The sequence below is a fragment of the Syngnathoides biaculeatus genome, chromosome 6 (assembly GCF_019802595.1).
Source record: "Syngnathoides biaculeatus isolate LvHL_M chromosome 6, ASM1980259v1, whole genome shotgun sequence".
NCBI lineage: Eukaryota > Metazoa > Chordata > Actinopteri > Syngnathiformes > Syngnathidae > Syngnathoides > Syngnathoides biaculeatus.
Window position 1 is genome coordinate 25,308,463 of NC_084645.1, and position 21,479 is coordinate 25,329,941.

The 21,479-nt window shown below is 42.2% G+C and overlaps 1 protein-coding gene across 3 annotated transcripts in view; it reads right to left on the bottom strand.

Moving 5' to 3' along the window:
• The window catches only part of mon2 (MON2 homolog, regulator of endosome-to-Golgi trafficking), a 47,565-nt gene that overhangs the window by 15,778 nt on the left and 10,308 nt on the right, over nt 1-21,479 (bottom strand). For 2 of the 3 annotated variants that reach the window (XM_061822809.1, XM_061822810.1), the window contains 22 exons: nt 20,794-20,923; nt 20,555-20,652; nt 19,006-19,131; nt 18,105-18,299; nt 17,778-17,902; nt 16,169-16,308; nt 15,819-15,972; nt 15,539-15,729; nt 14,386-14,488; nt 12,406-12,587; nt 11,326-11,438; nt 10,253-10,357; nt 9,425-9,505; nt 9,273-9,346; nt 8,997-9,087; nt 7,139-7,240; nt 5,610-5,720; nt 4,337-4,512; nt 4,087-4,249; nt 2,884-3,177; nt 2,546-2,744; nt 303-946 (listed from right to left, as the gene is read on the bottom strand). In XM_061822809.1, coding sequence (XP_061678793.1) covers nt 303-946; nt 2,546-2,744; nt 2,884-3,177; nt 4,087-4,249; nt 4,337-4,512; nt 5,610-5,720; nt 7,139-7,240; nt 8,997-9,087; nt 9,273-9,346; nt 9,425-9,505; nt 10,253-10,357; nt 11,326-11,438; nt 12,406-12,587; nt 14,386-14,488; nt 15,539-15,729; nt 15,819-15,972; nt 16,169-16,308; nt 17,778-17,902; nt 18,105-18,299; nt 19,006-19,131; nt 20,555-20,652; nt 20,794-20,923 — 3,597 coding nt within the window. The remainder of the gene's footprint in view (nt 1-302; nt 947-2,545; nt 2,745-2,883; nt 3,178-4,086; nt 4,250-4,336; nt 4,513-5,609; nt 5,721-7,138; nt 7,241-8,996; nt 9,088-9,272; nt 9,347-9,424; nt 9,506-10,252; nt 10,358-11,325; nt 11,439-12,405; nt 12,588-14,385; nt 14,489-15,538; nt 15,730-15,818; nt 15,973-16,168; nt 16,309-17,777; nt 17,903-18,104; nt 18,300-19,005; nt 19,132-20,554; nt 20,653-20,793; nt 20,924-21,479) is intronic. The other variant, XM_061822811.1, reaches the window with a different exon arrangement.

Consider the following 21,479-nt stretch of genomic DNA (forward strand, 5'->3'; position numbering starts at 1 on the left):
TCTAGCCTTGTCTCCAAAACATCTAACTTTGGCTGCCCCTCTAATGAGCTCATTTCTAATCCTATCCAACCTGCTCACTCCGAGCGAGAATCTAACTGCTCGTCAACACTACGCTCATAAAGCAAAATGAAAAATTTTGCGTTTCAGCGAACAATAGGAACTACTGCTCACCTTTCAGCATATTCTTATGAAGAATACAGTACCGTAATTTTGCCCGGTAATAGACATAACGGAACTGATCGAGCTGACTCTGTCCATACATTTGAGGTCCGTGATGTGTAGACAACACAATTTTGTTTTACCTTCTGCAAAACATCCAGAGCAGTGAGCACGGCTTCCTGCAGGCTGGTGAGCACGGCCTCGGTGTAAGAGGGCAGGATGAAGGGGGAGGCGTCGCTGCTGATGGGCACAGACACGGCCCCGTGGAGAATGACGCCCAGTTTCTTCAGGTCCTCCATGCTAAAGTTGGCCTTGATGTGCTGGTACAGCGCAGGGAAAATCTGGATGAGCGCTGTGAGGAAGGGCTGGCTGGGGATAAAGGAGAGCTTCTCCATCTGGCCGCTCGGTGGCATGGTGCTGTCCGTTCCCGTCCGGTACCACGTGTTCCACGCGGACCACCACAACGCTAAGTCCTCCAAGGCCGACTCCTCCCCAGGCGGAGGCGCCTGCAGCTCGGCGCCGTTGTAGCACGTCAGCCGTTCCACGAGCGAATCGGAACGCATCAGCGGTCTGCCGGGCCCGGAGGCCGAGAGGGGATCGATGAGGACTGGTGGGACCCCCATGGCGGCGAATGCGTCGCCTGCTTTGTCCGAGTCTTTCACAGGTGTCACGATTTGCAGGATCTCTTGAAAGCTCTTGAGGGCGGCCAGGGAGACCTCGTTGTTCTTGCTGAGCGCGGCCGACTGGATGTGGGTCAGGAGAACCTCCCAGGCCCTGAAGAAGTCGCCTCCAGTAATGAGGAAACAAAGCAGTTTATTTTTTACTGTGCACTTTGTTTTTATGCGTTATTTTGAACTAAATATAAACTCAGGTCATGTGAAGCAAATTTCATGCTCAGAAAAATTTGTCATAGAGGCAATAAAAATTGGCAAAATACATTGATTGTATTTCTCAACACTAAAGCATCATATTTTGTAAATGGTGTGTGACTTAATGTTATGTAAAATGCTAAATAATCACAATTTGAGGCTTATTATGGTAATTGATAATCATAGAGTGCTCAAGTAAATAAACAAACATAACCCAGGTAAAATTAAAATGCTGTTTTTTTCACATATTTATTTTATTAAGAAAAAAATATTCAGTTACCTTGCCCCGCATGAAAACGCAATAGCTCTTAAACCTAAGAACTGGTTGGGCTGTCCTTAGCAGCAACAAATGAAAAGAGGGTTTTTCCTCTATAACTTGCAAAAAGTCTTTCACATCACTGTAATGTTTTACCACACTCTTCCTTGCTGGATTGTTTTAATTCAGCAAAAATGCTTTTAAAGCCATGCCACTGCATTTTAATCTGATTCAAGTCTGGACTTTGACTGGGGCATTCCAAAACATTCACTTTTTTTTTTTTTTAAGCCATTCAGAAGTTGATTTGCTGCTATTTTTTGGATCATTATCCTGCTGAAGGACCCAAGTTTGTTGCAGCTTGAGGTGACAAACTGATAGTTGAACATTCTTCTTCAGGAATTTCGGTTGAAGAGCAGAATTCATAGTTCCATAAGTGTCCAGGCCACGAAGGAGCCAACAAGACCAATAAAATCACACTTCCACCACCACATTTGATTGTTGGTCCTTGATGTTCTTTTGGTCAGCAATGGTTTTCTCCTTGGAACTCTCCCACAGATGCCATTTTTGCCCGGTCTCTTCCTTATTGTTGGGTCATGAAACTCGAGCTTAACTGAGGCAAGGGCGGGCTGCAGTTCTTTAGGAGTTGTCCTGAGTTCCTTTGTGGCATCCCGAATGAGTGATAGCTCTTCTCTTTGGGTAATCTTGGAGGCTGACCGCTACTGGGAAGATTTACCACTGTTCCATGTTTTATACATGTGAGGATAATGCCTCTATCTATCCTATCCTATCCTATCCTATCCTATCCTATCTATCCTAAACCTTTAGAGTTTGTTTGAACCCAGACTGATAGCTGTAGATTACTTCATTCCCCAACTGTTCTGGAATTTCTTTGTTTCATTTCGTTCTTTGTCCAACGTGATTTTGTAAGGACAGATTCTGTTTAAGTCATTTCTTGATTGAACATCGGCAGAGGTAATCGGAATTTGGTGCAATCATGAAAATGAACCAAAAGTTGTGATTAGCCACAATTCACTCGTGATTTAACAAAAGTGGGTAATTACTTTTCCACGTAGAGCAAGGTAACTTTGAATAGTTTTTTCCCCACTTACTAAGTGAAATCATTTAAAGAAATTGGGTTATATTTGTCTGAGTTTTACATCTGTTTGATGAACTGAAAGTGTGAAATGTATGTAAAAATGTAATAATTTGACAAAGGATCCAATCAATACTTTTTCACAGCACTGTAGAGTACTTGACTCACCTAACTTTTGGAGGAGGTAGCGCCTGGTGTTGAAAATGCGGGCAACGCCAGCCAAGGTCAGCACCCAAGTCTCGGCCCACTGTTTCTCTGCCGTGTCACGTGAGTGGTGGATGAGGATGTTGCCGCCGCCGGACTCTATCTTCTCCTTGTCCGCCGTGGTGGAAGACGTCCGGACGCAGTCCAACAAGTGGAACAATACCTGGTACGACAACGTAAAGCGGAAACGGAATATTAAAGTTTTAGGGGGAAAGGGAACAATAATCCGGTCAAATAAGTAAGATGAAGCATGAAATGCGTTTCCTCTGCGTGATTAAAATGACATAACAATTGGACGCTACCTTCCAGACCACAATATGCCACGTTGGCTGATGCAGCAATGTCCCATGCGCGGCGATAGTGGAAAACAACGTCTGCCCGGCGCTTTTACGCACAGCGGGCCTTGGATCCACACACAGCTCGCCTAACTTGGCATACAAGCACAGCCACAGGCAGTCGAAGGGAGGGGCCGGGTGGAAGGGCCTGTTCAGGGTCTCTCCTTTCTCCCTGGCCTGCTTTTGCTGGACTTCCTCCTCCCTCTCCAACTCCTTTGTGATGGCTTCACCCCTTTGGAAGAAGTAGTCTGAAATATTCCACTGATGAGGGAAAAAGAGGAAGACGCAGATAAGAGATTGGGAGGAGTGTCCCTCAAGCGCACATATATGAGCTAACGTTTGGGAACGCTCAACCATTACACAAAATAAATTAAAATAATGAATTTGGGAGAAGAACATCTTCTCATCCAAAGGATTTCCCAAAGGAATCTTTGACCATTAATCCACCTTCACATTAACATCTTCAATAGTATAACCTAGCTATCACACGTATATGCAAATTAGCACTTTACAAAAGCAGTTTAAGTCTTTAAAGGCACTTTTCATTGTTTACATACACCACAGGTGTCAAACTCAAGGCCCGGGGGGCAGATCCGGCCCACCACATCGTTTTATGTGGCCCGCGGAGCCAAATCTAGTGTGTCAATTTCCGTGATTCTTGTAAAAATCTGCACCTGAGGCTCCGTAGCTCAGTGGTTAGAGCACTGGTTTGGTAAACCAGGGGTTGTGGGTTCGTATCCCACTGGGCCCTCCACTCCCTGAGAAGGGTTGCGTCAGGAAGGGCTTCCGGTGTAAAAATTGTGCCAAACATATATATGCGTTCATCTGAGATGACACGCTGTGGCGACCCCGAAAGGGACAGCCGAAAGAAACACACTTGGAAAAATCTGTACCAAAATTTCAAATTGTCATATAAATGATAAAGTTGAGATATTACAAGCATTTTGCGTTACCAAACATGAAATGTCGATAAACACATTACCCTTGATTTCTGATTCCAAAACTAGTTCATAAATGGTGTAAATATGATGAAATGACTAAATATTTTTGTTTCACAGTTATAACGGCCCTCTGAGGGAAACTCTAACAAGAATGTGGCCTGCGAGAAAAATGAGTTTGAAACCCCTGACATACACTAATGAATGTAAGACAACTGGAGTGAAGCCTCACCAGTAGACCAATAGAGGTGAGGCTAATGTTGAGCTCCTGGTTCTGCAAGCCAAAACTTCCGGCTACATCCACTACGATCTGGAGGCACGTGCAAGGCATGGTGGGTAGGAAGTCCGTCACCACCAACTGCAGGCACTGGAAGGCTGTTCGGATCAACGTCTCGCTGAGGACACATCGGACACATTGGTGAAGATGAATTTGAAAACATTCTGTCAAGTAAAGACCACATCTTCCTCTTGTTCGTGCTTACCCTTGATCATTACGGATCGCTCCTATGACACCCAAGACGAGGGGCCAGCCGGGGCCCAGACTGTCCCCCTGGCTCTGGAGGATTTGCAGGACACTCTCCAGCTGCTTCTGTCGGATGTCTGCGTGCAGAACGTTGGACAACTCCTTCAGGGGGTTTAGCAGCAGAAGCTGCAGTCGCTTCAAGAAAAAAAAAAAAAAAAAAAAAAGAGCCAGCAAGGAACTTTAGCTATCTGCAGTTTCACTTTATTTATTTTGGGTCTTTTTTTTTTTTTTTTTTTTTAAAGTCTTTTTCCTATTCACAATTGTTATTTCTGTCATGTTTGAAATATTCAGACAGGGGATGCCACATGCTAAACCAGGGGTGTCAAACTCATTTTCGTCGCGGGCCACATTGTAGTTACGATTCTCCTCAGAGGGTCGTTATGGTGAAACCATAGAAAACCTGAATCGCCTCATCATATTTACGCATGAAATTTATGATCTAGTTTTGGAATCAGAAATCAAGCGTGATGGGTTTTTCAACAATTGTTCAAGTTTGGTAATGCAAAAATGTTGATAATATCTCAACATTTTAATTTATGATATATGACAATTTGAAATGTTGGGACATATTTTCACACAGGTGCTTTGCCTTCGCGCGCTACATAAAATCATGTGGCGGACGAGATCTGGCCCCTGGGCCTTGAGTTTGACACCTGTGTGCTATACAGACAAACAAACTAGATAACGGGCTCAATAAAAGAAAAAAAATCTGGGAGACAATTGAGCATTCATTGCATTGTGATCCATGTTTCACTGAATTGAAAATAATTTGAAAGCTAACTTCTGATTTCTTGCATGCTTTGAAAAAGAAAGACTTACTGAAAGATGAGCTACAGAACAACACTAATGAAAATGAAAACTTGAGAAATCTTTAAAATTGTATTAAAAAATGTATAGATAAACAGCAAGAAATCTATATGAAAATATAAAAGACAAAAGTGAAAAGCATTTAGTGTGATTGGTAAAGCACTGAAAATGATGTCGCAATGATCGGCTATCTGAGAAAGTGCCAACCGTTGCGTAAAATGCAGTCATTCATAAATCTGTTTTCAAGCCAAACTGAAATTGGTTCTTGCTTTGATGACAACTGCTTTATGGAGTTTGAGGCGGGGGCTGGGTCCAATCATAAGGTGTGATTACTTGCTGTGTGTGTGTGTGTGTGTGTGTGTGTGGAGTTGGGGTGGGGTGTAGCATAACCAACTTTTCTTAGAGTCACGCATTGGTTTCCCAACCTGATTCTGGCCTATCGGCGGCTCATGCTTGTAGTCCAGGCCAGCTTTGATGAGAGCAGTCAACGCTTCAGCCCCCCACTCCCTCATCCTGGAGTTCGGGTGCTGGCAGACCTGCAAGACACACACCACATGCGCACAAATGCAAACACAGATGCGCAGACGGTACAAAAGCAGAAATTGCTCGTGTGGGCGGATTTGTCCGCATTTTTCTTCCCCGCTGCACGGCTCTGATTGCAGGGGAGGTTCAAAACGGCAGTTTGCTTCCCAGAAGAGTTCCAACGTAGGCGTGTGAGATGTGTGTGAAGCAAACAGATGATAAGAGAGAGGTTTGCGACATACAAGTGCAATCACGTTTGTGTAGACGCACATGGGAGATTCCAGGGTCATGAGAATGGTGCCATGCACTCACAAAGGTATGTAAATAAAACAATTTAGAAAATGAGGGGCTTTTAAATAGATTTTGGGCCACAAACAACATTGCGGATGGCGAAACCTAGATTTTGTTCAGCTTGTCTTCCTCGGGCAGTCCAATTCAACTTTTCCTTTTTTTTTTTTCAAGCAACCTCAAATGACCTGACAGATTTGTTTACAGAGCCATCTGAAGCTTTGGGATACATGATACGGCTTGAAAATAACATTCCAAATGCAACATTTTTTTAATAACTAGTGTAGACAGAGAAAATTTGTTAGTTATTTCAAAAATTATCTGTGTATGTGAGGACATGGCCTGGTTTGATGTTTTTAGTATTAAAAAATATAGTAAGGATAAAAATGATCCTAAATGTTGACAGTAATAAGACACTCCACTCATGTACAGATGAATATCATTTGATAATAGCATAATAGCCCAAGTTATTTTGAACTCACTGACAATATCAATAACAAACACCTTTGTGCTTGCTAAAATCTGTGCAGATGTACAGTTACGGTAAGTCAATTAGGTTGGTGTAATCAGCCCAGGTTAAATCGAGGTAACTGGAATCCTCCTCTTGGTTGTTCTTTTTTTTTTTTCTCAAAATGTTCAAAAATTACTTAGGCAATGCTATCTTCTCCAATACTGCCAAATTATCATTTGGATTTCTAATTTCCTTAAAATTCTCATGTTTGCCATTAGAAAGCAATAGAGTGTGAAAGTAAAGCAGACGCACAAAAAAATAAACAGTGCCATATCCCAATTTGGTAGAAAAATCAAGTTACAAAATGAAGACTGACAGCACAGTGGACAAAATATAACACAGCAGCATCTTAACCCCCAACATGTTGAGAGGGAAGAGATGAGGACTGGAGGGGAAGGCAACAAAACGGAAAAAGAATGAAAAAGGCAAAGATGTTTGGATGAGGGTATCGTCACTTACCTTCTGCAAAACAGACGGGAACGCAAAAGAGAGAGGGGAGATAAGAAAGAAAATGTGAAAAAAAAACCTTCAAAGACTCATCACTATGGGAGACTCCTCTCCTTGTTGTGCATGTTGAAAACATCTGACTCTAAATTCATCTTAGCGCTTGAGAGCAAGTGCGTCGGATTTTACCTCCAGTAAGTGTCCGGTGAGAGGCCTCCACAGAATCTCTATCCGGTCCATGTTCACCAGACCAGTCTCCAGCAGCTTGGCAACAGCGAACAGGGAAGGCTCCTGTGTACGAATGTGAACTCTTAAAGACTCAAACACTATCGAACATCAAAAACGCAGTCGAGCAAAAATCAAACGATGTAGGAGAACGTCCAGTATCTTCGCTACGTAGATAACGTCACGAAGAATGTCGACGCACGCACAACAACCAAACTCGGCTCTATTCTAGCTTCCTAAAGGAAGACTTTTTGAAATAGCTTTTGGGTCAGAACAGAAAATAAAACATCACGACTGAAAATATAAACGTGGACTCCAACTCTTTAAGCCACATACAAAGCAGATATCACGTAATTTCATAAAACCATTTTAATTCTTTATATTCTCTTTTATTATACTCAATATAGAGCTATTTTTCTATTTTAAAACTAACAAAATCGTAGGTTTTTTTTTTGTGCACTGGAGCAGATGAATGGAATTTCCATTCATTTCAAATGGACAAAATTGATTTGACAGAACAGAAAGTTGAGTTACAAGCTACATGACTGAATGAATTAAAGCGCAAGTGTCATCCCTATAACATTCTAAAATAGATATTGTGATGAAAAATACACATAACATAATTCACTTCAATGTCTAACCGAAAAAATAAATATGAGCGGGGAGCGCGTCATCCGTGCGCAAAGTTGCAGAACTGTCATTCAACATCCAAGTGGTCACCATATTGGCTGCATCTACTGTCCGTGACGTCACCCTGGACATTCTCCATTGAAAACACGCTGTGGCCTCTACTACAGAAGACGAAGACGCCCCTTCAGACACAGAAGCTCTTTTCGAAGAAGAGAACATCTCACAACCGAGTGAAGTGACTGGGGCAATATTGCCCCATCGTTTCCAGCCATATTTAGATGATATGCAGATCACGGCCAAACCGCATGCAGCCAAACCACCTCCCCGCCCAATCCACCTCCGCGGTGGCGATGAACAATGTGCCCGGGGCCGCGAGCAACGGCAACGGCGCGGCCAAACCGCCTCCCTGTCTGATCCACTTCCACGGCGGTGATAAACAACGCTGCCCACAGCCACGGGCGACGACAATGGCGCGGCCAAACCAACTACCCAATCGATCCACCTCCGTGCGGCGTAGATGAGCCACTCCGGCAGAAGCCGTGATTGGTGGACACGGCGCCGACGGGCACAACGACACATTTAGCACCCCTGACTTATGGAAGCGGATCTTTTGTTACGTTTTGAAAGCATTATGTCCTCCCCCCCAACTATTTTTTTTTTTGTAGCTGTATACACACCTAAGTGTCATTTGGAACCCACGAAGCTCTCATCCTTTGGACCCGTGCAATCCATTTTTCACGACAAACCGGGTCTTTTGGAAAAGTATGAAGAGTGAATCCATCTTCCCGACTGTTCATATCCAGCAATACAACGAGCCAGCATTTTGGCTTACACGGAGGAACAACGATCTACCTTCAAGCAGGTAAAACTAGTATAATCAGACGAGCCAGCCCGGGTGGGCTGCTGCTGTTAACGTCACTTCCTGCTTCTTCTCAAAAATAAATCCCTCGAGAAGATTTTCACGGCGGGAGTTACAAAAAGCCATAGACGTCAAAATCATGTTTTGTGGTGAAAAAATGGATGGGTCCATATCGGCTGCTCTTTTTTCATTAATAACATACTAAAAATCATGCATTTCCTGACAGTGGCACTTTAAACCAGCAAGTGAAGGGACTACTGCACACAAAAAAAAAAAAAAAAAAAAAAAAAAGAATCGAGTTTCGCCCTAGCGAAGAAACAAAAGAGTGCTTACTTTGTTGGTCCCGTAGGCCATTTCCATGGCTTCCAGCGAGAGAGAACACAGAGCGTTGATCAAGTGATGAAGGGAAACATCATCCAGGTACCTAAACCACACAACATATACATTGAGGAGTTTGTATGTATACTTATGTACAGTGTAGCATAAGCAGTTTGATGCATACAAAAAAACAAAACAAAGCAAAAACAAAAATCAGGACAGGTCTTTGCCACATTAATATTGATAGCGCAATGGTACAATAACGTGAAAGGGACAAAAACAGGTCCTCACTGGGAACTCTCGAAAAGCCTGGACAGAATGTTGGATATGACTGGCAAGTCGGTCATCACAGCCGTAGTCAACACCTATTCGGTATGGAGATGAATCCAAGATTATTAAGTGCACCGACTCAGTCGTATCCAGCACAACGCAGGTAAACGTACCGTACTGGGCCCCTCCACAGCTCTGCCAGGTTTGAGGGCGCCACCCACGCTTGGCTTCAGTCCCAGGATCCACACTAAGTGCTGGGTTGAAAACGACAATCGGGTAGTTGATTTATTAGTATTATTAGTTATTGTTTACAGATGATAAAAAATTCATGATGTGTTGGTGCAGCGTTTCTGCTCAAATATCTGTTACTTAAATGGTTATAACAACGCAACATTGATAATGTTCATAAGCCCATCAATGGCACTGCATTGGTTTAGCATTTAGCAAGTGGACATTCCAATGGCAAAATGATATGGTCGTTTTAAATACAAAAACTGTAATTCCCTATGTTTTTTTTACAGTAAAAGAGTAACAATAAACACAGCATGAGGCCTTTTTTCTTTTTGAAGCAATGGTCACTATTTTCAATACATCTGCTTGTTGTGAAGTGAGTTGAGTTCGCTGACGCCATCTAGCATTCAAAACTAAAAAGTCTGCTCACAAGTCAAGGTTAAAAAACAAAGATTTGTGCTGTATACTGTATGTGAACGCTGCAAACAAACCAATTCCCCTCTTAAGAAAAGTTCCAGTGTGCAATGTGAACACAATGCGCTGTCCAGGCTGGCAGGAAGCGAACCAGAAAAAAAAATCTGGGTTCACTTTAACATGAACTGAGAAGATGAACACAAAAAGGACCAAGTACACCTGTTCACATTTTTGTTCCCTTGAGTTAAGAGCGTTTTCACAAAAAGGGAATATGTGTGAAAACACCCTGAAATTGTCATCAAAATAGGCGCGCCCATTGTTTCGAACATATACATGTAATCTCTGGGCGATCGTACCTGCAGTGTGGCCAGGACCAGCTGCCAGGATGAGCCCAGCACGGCGCCGTGGCAGTGGGCCAGGTTCAAGAGGGTCCGCATGCACTGAATGTTCTTGGCCGTTAGCTTGACAAGAGACACACCGGAGGATTTGAGAGGACGTGGTTCACGAAGTCCATCACGAAGAAACAAAGGCATAATCAAGTGAAGGGAATGCAGATTTCAATAATGGATGCACAGATACCATTTTATTTCAGACTTGTGTAGGAGTAGAAGTACTTATATTTATATCCATGTTACGTCTGAACTCACAGGTGTCAAACTCAAGGCCCTGGGCCCACATCCGGCCCACCACATGATTTTATGTGGCCCGCGAAGGCAAATTATGAGTATGAACTTGCATGATTTTTTTTAAATCTGTACCAAAGTATCAAATTGTCATATCATAAATGTTAATGTTGAGATATCGCAACCATTATTGTGTACCTAAGCATCAGCGATACTTTAAAAACACATTCACCTGGTTTTCTAATTCCAAAACTAGCTCAGAAATTTCACGTGTAAATATGATTTTCATGGTTTCATGGTCATAACTGCCCTCTTAGGGAAACCGTAACTACAATGTGGCCCGCGACAAATATGAGTTTGACACCCCTGTCTTAACTGTAAAAAGCACTAAAAACAATAAACATGATACTTCTTCCTGAGAATACCACAAGTTATTAAAGAGTGATGAGACAACTACGTCGTTATCACGTGTGGCATTTGCCGCCATTGTGACAGGAGCGGGACTGGTTGTGCCGGAGACGAGCACTACGTGGTGGCGGCCTCCATCGCCACTTGACTTCATAATATGGTTTGCAGACCATAACTTGTGGTCCGTTAACAAAATGCTGTCAGCCGTGTGTACCTTAGCCCACCTGCACACGGCTCAAAATTGGTATAGATGAGATAGTACCAGAGTCTTTAAGTCTGACAATAAAACAGATGTATCAAAACGGCACCGATACGGTTCATGGTGCATCTCTAATACCGATCAACGATTTTGAAATCCTTGGTTTCCCAACAACAATTGTGATATGGTAACTTCCTACCACAACAGTTCCTTGGGGTTGGGCGCTGAGTGGCTGCCCGACCGCCACCACCTGCTGATGAGACTCGCTGGAGGGGCTGATGATCTGCACACTTTGGCCCTGGATTGAGTAGGCTGCAGCGAGAGGGAGAGAAGAATGTAATTAAGTAATGTGAGTAAATAAACAACAAAAAAAAAAAAAAAATCACACGAGTTGGATTCAGTGTGGGTGTCCAGCATTTGCAACAAACAATCTTTTAATCAACTCAACAGCCACAAACCAATTAGTTTTCTTTATTTCTACCGGCTAAAATGCAAATGGTGACGGTCTAAAGGGGCCTCTTTGAGAGAAGCTGCGTGCGCATGTTTTAACATTCCTCAGGCACGTTCTTAATTAGAAGTCACGGCAAAACGTTATGGATTACTGTAATAAGAGGCGGACACTGGGGAGAGGCAAAATGCCAAGAGTTAACACAATAACCTCGGACGAACAGCGCGCGCATCAAACCTTGAGGATAAGAAAATCTCATTAATTTAACATCAATACACGTGATTGCAGGCGCAAGAATGAAGCGCATAGTAGATCAAACTGAGATGCAAAAGGGGTAGAAAATGTCCGGCAAATTTCCCACGGGAAGTCAAATGGGGTATTTTCAAAACATTCCAATTTTGAAATCCAAAACTAATTTCTTAGGACTTCTCTCGAAATTGAGCGAAACTTAATAGTTAAGGAAACTGATTATTGCATTAAAATTAAACCATGAGTGGTTATAACCAGAAATCCATGAAAAAAATGACACAGTAGTTATCCTTGACCCATTTTCTATTTATCAAAAATATATTGGAGTACACTTTCCAGATACAACCATTAGTTTTATAAATTCCCATTTAATTACCATTTGTTAACACAAATTACCTGTTAATTCCAATGGAATGTTTCCAAATTTGAAAATTTGCAGAATTATGTCACCCTAAGCAAACGTGTGCAACAGTCACATGTACAGAATCTTGACAAGGCACAACAGCATTTCAAGAAAAGTCCTCGTTCCTGTGACAAAACAGCACTTGAGGCCATTTTATGCTTTCGCTAATGAGGCGCTACCTTTGCTTGACAAGTTGGCGGCGTTGCTGCTGAGAACGGTCAAGGCATAGTGCGGCGGGAGAGAAGCCTTGCAGATGGCGGTAATGAAGGCGTCACGCGGGGTCACCAGACCGAGGCGGCCGCATAGAGAGGCCATGGTCAGCTCGGCCTTCAGGATGTTCTCGGTGGCTGTCTCGTCAGTGCTGCAAACACATGCGCATGCTAAGAATGCTGGTCAATAAGGCTTAAGGTGTCAAATAGAACCTCTGATCGAGTCATCATTTATTGAAAGCTGTGTTTGGCTGTGGCACGAGTGCCCAAACTGCCCTTTGAGATTCTTTACAATTATTTGAAGAAAAACAAATCCAATCCAGCAGTGTATGTTAAGAAGTACTACTGTAATTTCCGGCCTATAAACAGCGACTTTTTTCCACACGCTTTCAACCCTGCAGTTCATGCGGTTAATTTGAGCATTTTTTCTATCGGCCGCAAGGGGGCACTTGAGCGGAAAAGATAAGAGTGTGACCGGTGGAATATATGTGCCATGGATCTGACTTTTACCGGGCCAACCCTGTTAGTGCTGTGCTACTATGTTACTGCCATTTCTCAGTGGTTTTTACCGGTACGTTTTTTTTTAACTGGCCCTGTTACTGTGGCGCTAGTGTTAGCATTAGTGCAGTGGCACTAGCATTAAACACTCTGTGTACCATCTTTGTAAATATCTCGTGTTTCAATGTGGGTTTTAATGTGGGCACTTGCGGTTTTTACACAGCTGCGGCGTATGTAATGCCAAATGGTATTTCCTTTCCAAATGTACTGGGTGAGGCTTATAACCAGGTGCGCTCTGTAGGCCGGGAATTACGGTAATCACTTATGTATCGTTTTCAGACATACATTAGATGTATTTTGTATACAATGCAAACAGTTTATGATTTTTTCACAATTTTTTTTCGAGCAGCAGGAAATTCTCCAGGTTCAAAACTAAAACAGGAATACAGCAATATGTAAAAAGTTGACAAAGACGATCACACTTTCCTGAAAAGAAAACATCTTTTTCATTGGAGCTTCATTTAGAGAAATACTATAATTTTAGTTGTATATAGTTTTTGGCATCTCAACAAACACTCTACATAGGCAAAAGTATTTTTTTTTTTTTAATCATTTGTAGCAGCAGTAGTAGTTGTCAGGGGCATTGCATCTGATGTCACAGTCCCCTCAACGTTTCAAATATGTATTTTACAAAATAAATATGGTGGAGGCTGCAAAAAAAATTAATGGTGGGTTGCAAATGGTCTCAAGGCCATAGTTTGGACAACCACAAATTCTGCATTAGAGGCGGTTCTTTACGTCTGGACACAAAAGCAATAACTGATAATGTGGAGTTATGGCATCAAGTTCATGTGAGTCTTGAAAAGTGCATCAACCTTTGCATTACAAATGTTGGAGATCACAGTTGATTCAAATGGGAATACAAAACTATCTCTGTCTTGCGTTTGCTACACCTGCATTAAGAGACTTCAAGAGAGTTGAGGTATTTGGATGTTGTTCAAGTCCTAAGAACAAATCCTGGCATAGACGCTCCCCTGGTCTGTTTGCAAAAGCATATTCACCTCAGATTCCAGTAATGTGTCTCACGGGGCTGTTTAGTACAGTTGTCTGGATGAGGTTGGGGAGCACAGAATCTGTCTGGAGTAAGAGGTCTGAGTGCATTAAGAGCTAATCTTAGTACAGCAGTGGTTTTACAAAAGAGTGACACATTGAAGTGGGAAGGGCCTAGAAGTTGAGCAGTTTGTGCTGTTTGAAAAAAGGACGCAATGAGCGAGAAAGCAGACTGTTACAGTAGCCTCTTACGCTAGCCGCGAGCTTGCAAAATACCAACCGGTAAACGGGCTGAATTTGAGCATTTTCCCTCCTCACAATTAAGAGTTAAGAATGGCACGATTTTCCCGGCTTGTTCCTTTACTGTGACTGAACTTTGACACGTCGCTACAGTTTCCTTACCTGGCATCAAGCAACAGTGACAAGGCGGCGAGCAGACCGCACCAGCAGGCACCGACCATCTCCTCCCACACCAGGTGAGCTCCTGAGACACACACAAGGCTTTCTGTTGGGAGAATACCATCGTGACCAGTGTTGCCACAGGTACCTTTAATTTATTGATTACCTGCGAATAAAAGTAACTTAGTTACTTTTCTGATTAGTTGATTTTAAAAGTAACTAAGTCAAGAAAAAAAAAAAAACTTTTTAGTGGCAGCACGGTGGGGCAGCTGGTAAAGCGTTGGCCTCACAGGTCTGAGGTCGAGGGTTCAACCCCGGACCCGCCTGTTTGGAGTTTGGATGTTCTTCGCGTGCCTGCATATGTTTTCTCTGGGCACTCCAGTTTCCTCCCACATCCCAAAAACATGCAGCATTAATTGGACACTCTAAATTGCTCCTTGGTGTGATTGTGAGTGCGGCTGTTTGTCTCGATGTGCCCTGCGATTGGCTGGCAACAAGTTCAGGGTGTACCCTGCCTACCGCCTGTTGACAGCTGGGATAGGGTACAGCACTCACCGTGACCCTCGTGAGGATAAGTGGCAAAGAAAATGGATGGATGGATAACTTTTTAGTTTCTGCAACTGCCAAGTGGCAGGAATATCACTGATCCATAATAGAAATAAAACATTATCATAACCAATACAATAATCAAACTTGTTTTATGAAAGAAAATAAAAATAGTGTGGCAACAGTGAAATAGTGAATTTGTTTGTGCTTTTATGTAGTATCACTGTGCATTGTAGAATTAACAATCCCAATTGGTTTCTTCTATTTGTTGGGGGAAAAAAGGGCAATCTTGGGTACATACTAGTCTGTGTTTGAATTAAAAATTACAAATTACTGTTCAGAGAGAGACATTTATGATCCAAAAGTAACTTGTTGAATCGAACAAGTAACTGCAGTCTAATTACTTTCCTGGCAAAAGTAACACGTTACTTTCCTCGTTATTCAAAACGGCAGATTTTTGAAGAAACAAAGTAACATGTTACCTGGACCATGATCATGGCTACCCTTTATCCCAAAATCCAACTTGGCATATCAAAATATTACACACAACAAACACCAAGCTTGAAAAAAACAACAGCAGAATTTAAACAAGAGCCGAATAAAATCTCACCGGGGGGCGGCTCCCACTTGTGGTCAGGCTGAGCCTCCCTGGACTCGGCGGCTGCCTCTTCCTCCGCGGCCAGCTCCTTTTCAATCATGGTGGTGATGCCTCGCACCAGGTCCAGCAGGGCGCTGAAGGCCACTGACATGGCATAACCCTCAGGGATGGACGGCGGCTCCACTTTGTCCAGCATTTCCAAGCTAGCGTGGAGGTTAAAACCAAATATTTGTGTGGCCCTTGTTATATGAGCTCATAAAAAAACAAAAAAAAAAACGGAGTGGGGCCTTACTAGGTGGCCTTGGCGCTGCCCTGGGCGCTGACAGTCATCAGAGGGATCCAGATGCCTCTGTATTCAAAAGCAGCCTGGGTAATCAGAGTCCCACTGACACCTCCTGGGCCTGGACCACTCTGAGCTGTGCCCTGGGGCCCTGAAGCCGAGCCACCTGAGCAGAAATTTAGTTAACACGGGAAATGTTAAGCTGCTCAAAATGGGAAATTGTATTTTCGTGAAAAAAAAAAAAGCCATATTGCTTAGCCCTAACTTAATGTAGAATAATGATAATTTTTTGCAACCTGATCTCCATGAGGGTACGATATCCGTCATTTGTAAAGGTCTCAAAAGAATTCAAAAAAATGTACCAGCTGGTGGGTTGACAGCTGAAGCGTTGCCCACATTCTGAACGATGAAGAGAGACTGGATAAAGGAGCCGAGGGCATTGACGATGTCTCTGAACACCTTGGTGGAGTGCTGCTTCATGTCATACGATTGGCAGAACGAACTGGAACAAGAAAAAAAGACAACAAACGCAGAAATGAAAAAATGTGAAATGGAATTTTAAAGAACTAACGCTTAATGACTCATTCTGTCTGATATACTGCATAGAGCTCGTGCACCCACGTCACCGAAGTCACGTGACTGGCCATACTGCCGGTCAAGCAAAGCATGGTTCAATGCGAAGTCGGTTGGAGACGACACGAAAATAGGTCTTATAGCACGATGCCCAGAGTTTTGTCCATTACTGTTAAACATTTAGAAGGTGATAATAAACAAAGGTATGTGGAAAAATGAGAGACACTTGGCAAAGAGTACCCAATTTTTAATGCCAAAGTCGATGTTTTTGCCGATAAGAAATTGGACTGTTGACCCGCTTCTGCTTGTCTTGGACAACTGCATCTACACATGGATCTGGTGAGTAAGTCGCATTCATTAACTATGATTTGGAAGAAAAAAAAAAGACAGCGAGTCAGCTCCTCTGTAAGAATGCTGCGGCGACACGTTAAACTTTAGTAAACTTCTCTGTGACAGACTTTTAAAAAAAAATATGCATTGTTCTCAAATGAGTCCAATGCGCATTTAAAAAAAGAAATTAAACCGCTGGGATACGCTTCAATCCCCGTACACGGAAGCGGGTTGCGGCCATGTTAACCTACGTAAACCTCTGTGTGACCGATGGTTTATTTTCTTTTTTTAAATACGCATTGGACTCATTTGAGAACAATGCATATTTAAAAAAAAAGAAAAGTCAGTCGGGGAGAGGTTGACTGAAGTTTAACGTGTGGCCACAACATGCTTCCGAGTAGGTTGGAGATGACTCCTTGTCTTTTTTTTTTTTCCCCAAGCATTGTTCTCAAATGAGCCAACTTGGAATTATAAATACTTCCTGGGAATTTGAGATTGAGAAGAATAATTCCTACCTGAAATGAAGCGATTGCTACACAAGCATGTGTATTTGGTTGGGCACCATCCATCACATTTAATTACCGAAATCCATCGATCTTTTCCGGTCTTTTCACCTGGTATTCTATAGAATGACCTTTTTGAATATCTGTCTGATGTAACAACCAACAGCACAACAAGTCTCGGGCATTGTGAATATCCTGCTCCGGTTCAATGTCCTCCACACTGTCGAGCAGCTCTTTTTGACCGGCAATATGGCGGTGTGAAAATGGTGACGTCACGTGCACGAACTCTACAGTCATTCGGGGCTGCATGACTTTAGACTGTTTCAAGTCGACACTAAATGTGATGAAAGTTGAGTTGTCGACTCGTGGCTGATGAAAGTTTTTCAGAACATACAAAAAAAAAAAGGCAGTATAAAATCTGACTACCATAAGCTTATTAACTCAAAGTTGAGCTGTTGACTCATACACATCTTCAGTATTTATTTTATTTTTCAAAGCGCAAGACTTGTTAAGGCAAAAGTCACCCACACTGAGAAATGACTGAAAACACCCCCCCGCTTCTTACCGTAACAAATGAGGCTGTACACACAGCCTGTGTACCGATTCCACGGCTACGGCTCTTAGCCACTGAGGCTTTTCTCCATCCAAAAACTTCACAAGCAGAGACAAGAAGATCTCGCACTCCGTTACCTGGAGAAAAACAAATAAATTCAAAACAGAAGTCAAGAAATCACAAACTATACCTATACCGCAATATTAGATTATGTTGTTGAAAAACCCTGATCAGAACTCATCCAATCTAAGGATTTCGTGTCCATCTGCTTCAAAAAAAAAAAAAAAAAGCTGTGATCCAGAACAGCATCCTCAGAGAGCAGGACAGGCGCGCACGTACCAGCAGCCTGTAGAAGTGCTTGATGAGCACCGAGACCACGCGCAGCAGTCGCATACAGATGGGGAAGTAGGGCTTCTCCACGGGGGCCGGCGAGGCGGCGCTGCTGCTCCCCTGGCGGAACTTGATGTTGGGGGAGAAGAGCTTGATGACGAGCGGACACACACGCTCCTTCAACAGGAAGCTGAACTCCTGGTGCTGTGTTACAAAAAAAGAGGGAAGAAATAATAGATGGATATTGATTGATAGGTTACTCATTTATGTTGACATATATTACAAAATCAAAAAGGTAAGTAAGAAATGGTGTTTGTAGAAGTTTTTTTTCAGACTTTGGAAATCCTTCAGTGTCCATGTACCACCATTATGGCTAACATTATAACACAGTAGTGTTGTAGGCCTAAGTGTATATCAAAACAAGACGTTTTTCACGTCCCTTTGCTATATCACCATTCACTTTATCTTTTTCCTCACTGCAGCTCAGACTTTAAATCGTTCTTATAACATGGATTTGCTTTATTACAGGATTTTGAGGTGTTCATTTTATTTTTTACTTGCAAGGACTGTATCTGCAGACTCGTGTAGCAATATACACCTGAACCCAGATTACATACACTGTGCAAAAACTTTTTTTTTTTTGGTCTCACTGTCTGAAATCAAATTACACTAAACTTCTCGTTTCAGGTCAGTCAGGATCTTCTTAACTTACACAAATACAAGTCTTGCATTAAAGACATTGTTAGCTAATTTAATACAGCCTACTGCTGCTTGTTAGAATGAATTCTTATCCCTCCACAAGTCCCCAGGGTTGTTAGAATAGACACACCCGGAGGCGCACTTTCAAGCGCTTTACTGAACAAACAGAAACAAAACAAACACAAGCGCATACCATTTATCTACTCATCACCTGTAGGAATACGTCGGGGAAATCGTTGAGGACGGACTCCAGCAGCTCCAGGCCAAACGTCCGTGTCATCTCAGTCATCCCCACCAGCCAGTAAGGGGCGTCGGCATTCACCAGCTGGCACAGGTCCTACGGATTGAGCAATGACAAGCACAGAATGAGAGGTGCCACCAGACAGCCGGGGGGGGGGCTGATGTCCTTTGTTCCTGTGTGAGCGCGCTTTTGATGAGGAACTAACCAGATTTTGTGGTACCCAGACTTACACGTTTTGTTGAGTTACAGACAGTCGCTTGACCATTTTTTTTTTAGTTTTGAGAAAAAAAAAATGAATTTTTGGGGGATCTTAAGAAAACAAAATAGTTGAGGAGAAAGATCATGTCTATGCTGCCTTCCTTGAGCATGCCGTGTGCAGTTGGACAGCCTCAAACATGTCTTAGAAAAAAGATACTTTGACCTGTTTATTGCCATTGCCAGTTGAGTTCTATTATCAAACTATTCCTAAAACAAGGTTTAGGAATATGTGTTGAACAAAACCACACAAAATTAAGAGATCAGAGATTCATAAGACAAGACTCTCTGATTTCTTCATTTTAACACATAATGCAAAACGACAATGACAAGCTGACAAAACAAACAATATCAAGGTTGTTATAAACCTTTAAACAACACAGAAAAAAACATACATTTGTCTCATTTAGTTAATGATCCCAAACAAAGTGGGAAAACATTGTTAAAATATAGCACTGTTTACGTGTATTTCAATACACGATACTGCCCCCTAGAGGCTATGTCTCATAAACCAGGAGATCAGCACAATGTCCATTGAATTAAAAGCAGTGACTTCCAACCTTTGTGGAGCCAAGACATATTTAGCAATTGAAAAATCTCATGGCAAACCAAGAAACAAAAATGTCACAAAAAGTAGATACATACTGTATGTACCAACAAAGAGAAGAGCATTTATTTGTTCTGTCTGCGACAATGCCTCACTGGCACAACAGATGAAGAAAAGATACATAGATACATTAGTTCTTGTAAATAAATGTGTTTTAATTATGGAAAATTAGGTAATTTGCTATGGCACACTAACATGCCCCACCACACTGGTTGAGAATTATTGAATGAAAACATAAAATCTAATGTTCTATTAGTGATTCAGTGGCATCCCTCTCAGTTAAAATTGATATGACTTCTATAGCTTTTATTAATGTATGTTTTTATATGGTACGATAATGGGGAGTGATATTTTTCCAATCAAAAAATGTTATATATCATAAGATATAAAAAAGTACAAATATTGTTGCATTTTTGGGGGCTAAAACGGGCCAATGACATTTTAATTAATTTCAATGGGGAAAGTTGATTTGTGATACTGTATGAGTGATTTGAATTATAAGCATGCCCGCCGAATGGATGTTCTCATTTTCTCTTCTTTGTGTTAAAGCATTGTGGGGACTTGCTTTTTCACTGTTCAAATACATACTTACATCTACATGAGGGACAATAAGACCACTCAGTTGTGAAGGAGGCTACCTCCCCCATGTGGACATACCTGGAAGAGCATATATGCGTCTTTAGCACTGGGTCTCAAGGTAGTGACAGATCGCCTGTTGGTATTGCCCTGGACAGGAGGAGGCTGCTCCACAATACCTGGGACATAAATAGAAGCCGCAAATGACTCTCCAATACTTGCTTAAATCTGTTGCAGGTTAAACGAATCTTGCATTTAGCGTTCGACCAGCGTCATAATAAATAACCCCATTGCCATTGCCGGGGCCCTCGAGTGGTGACCTTTGAAACGCTCCTCCTCGGACAGCATCCGCTCGAAGACCACCGTGACCACCTGCCGGACGGTGGCAGCCGCTGTGTTGTTGGTGATGTTGTCTTTGGTGAAGTGGAGGCGGAAGCACAGCACAATGGCCTGGACGAGCGCACATACAAAATTGGAAAAGCAGCGTGCAAATATTGATTTAATGTGACGCTCCTGTAAAGAGGAACTGCATCTGGTCCTCTTAAGTGCTTCTGCACCGCAATGAACGCAGCTCAGACTTTGTTACGGGTTACGAGTCCAACGTGCTTTAAAATTACTGTCATGTGTGAGACTTGAGAAAATAATGTAATATGTCAGCCCAGTGAGCATCTAAATCAGCTCCATGAAGCCCTGCTGGTTCTCTTAATCCAGCTAATAAAGAATTATACTAACAAGTCTTGTAATATCTGTTGCATTCATTTGGCAGTTTTGTTCCAAAATTTGGTTCATTAAAATGTATTTATTCATTAATCTCATTAAATATTTGGTAACTGGTTTATTGCAAATAATAAAAACATATTTATTCTTTTTAAATTATTTATTAAATGTAATAAATTCATGTATTTTTGGGGAACTCATAAAATTAAAATAAACTATATGTAGTGTACATTAAATATATTTACAATTTGGTACTCACTTTGATCTATTGTAAAAAAAAAAAAAAATG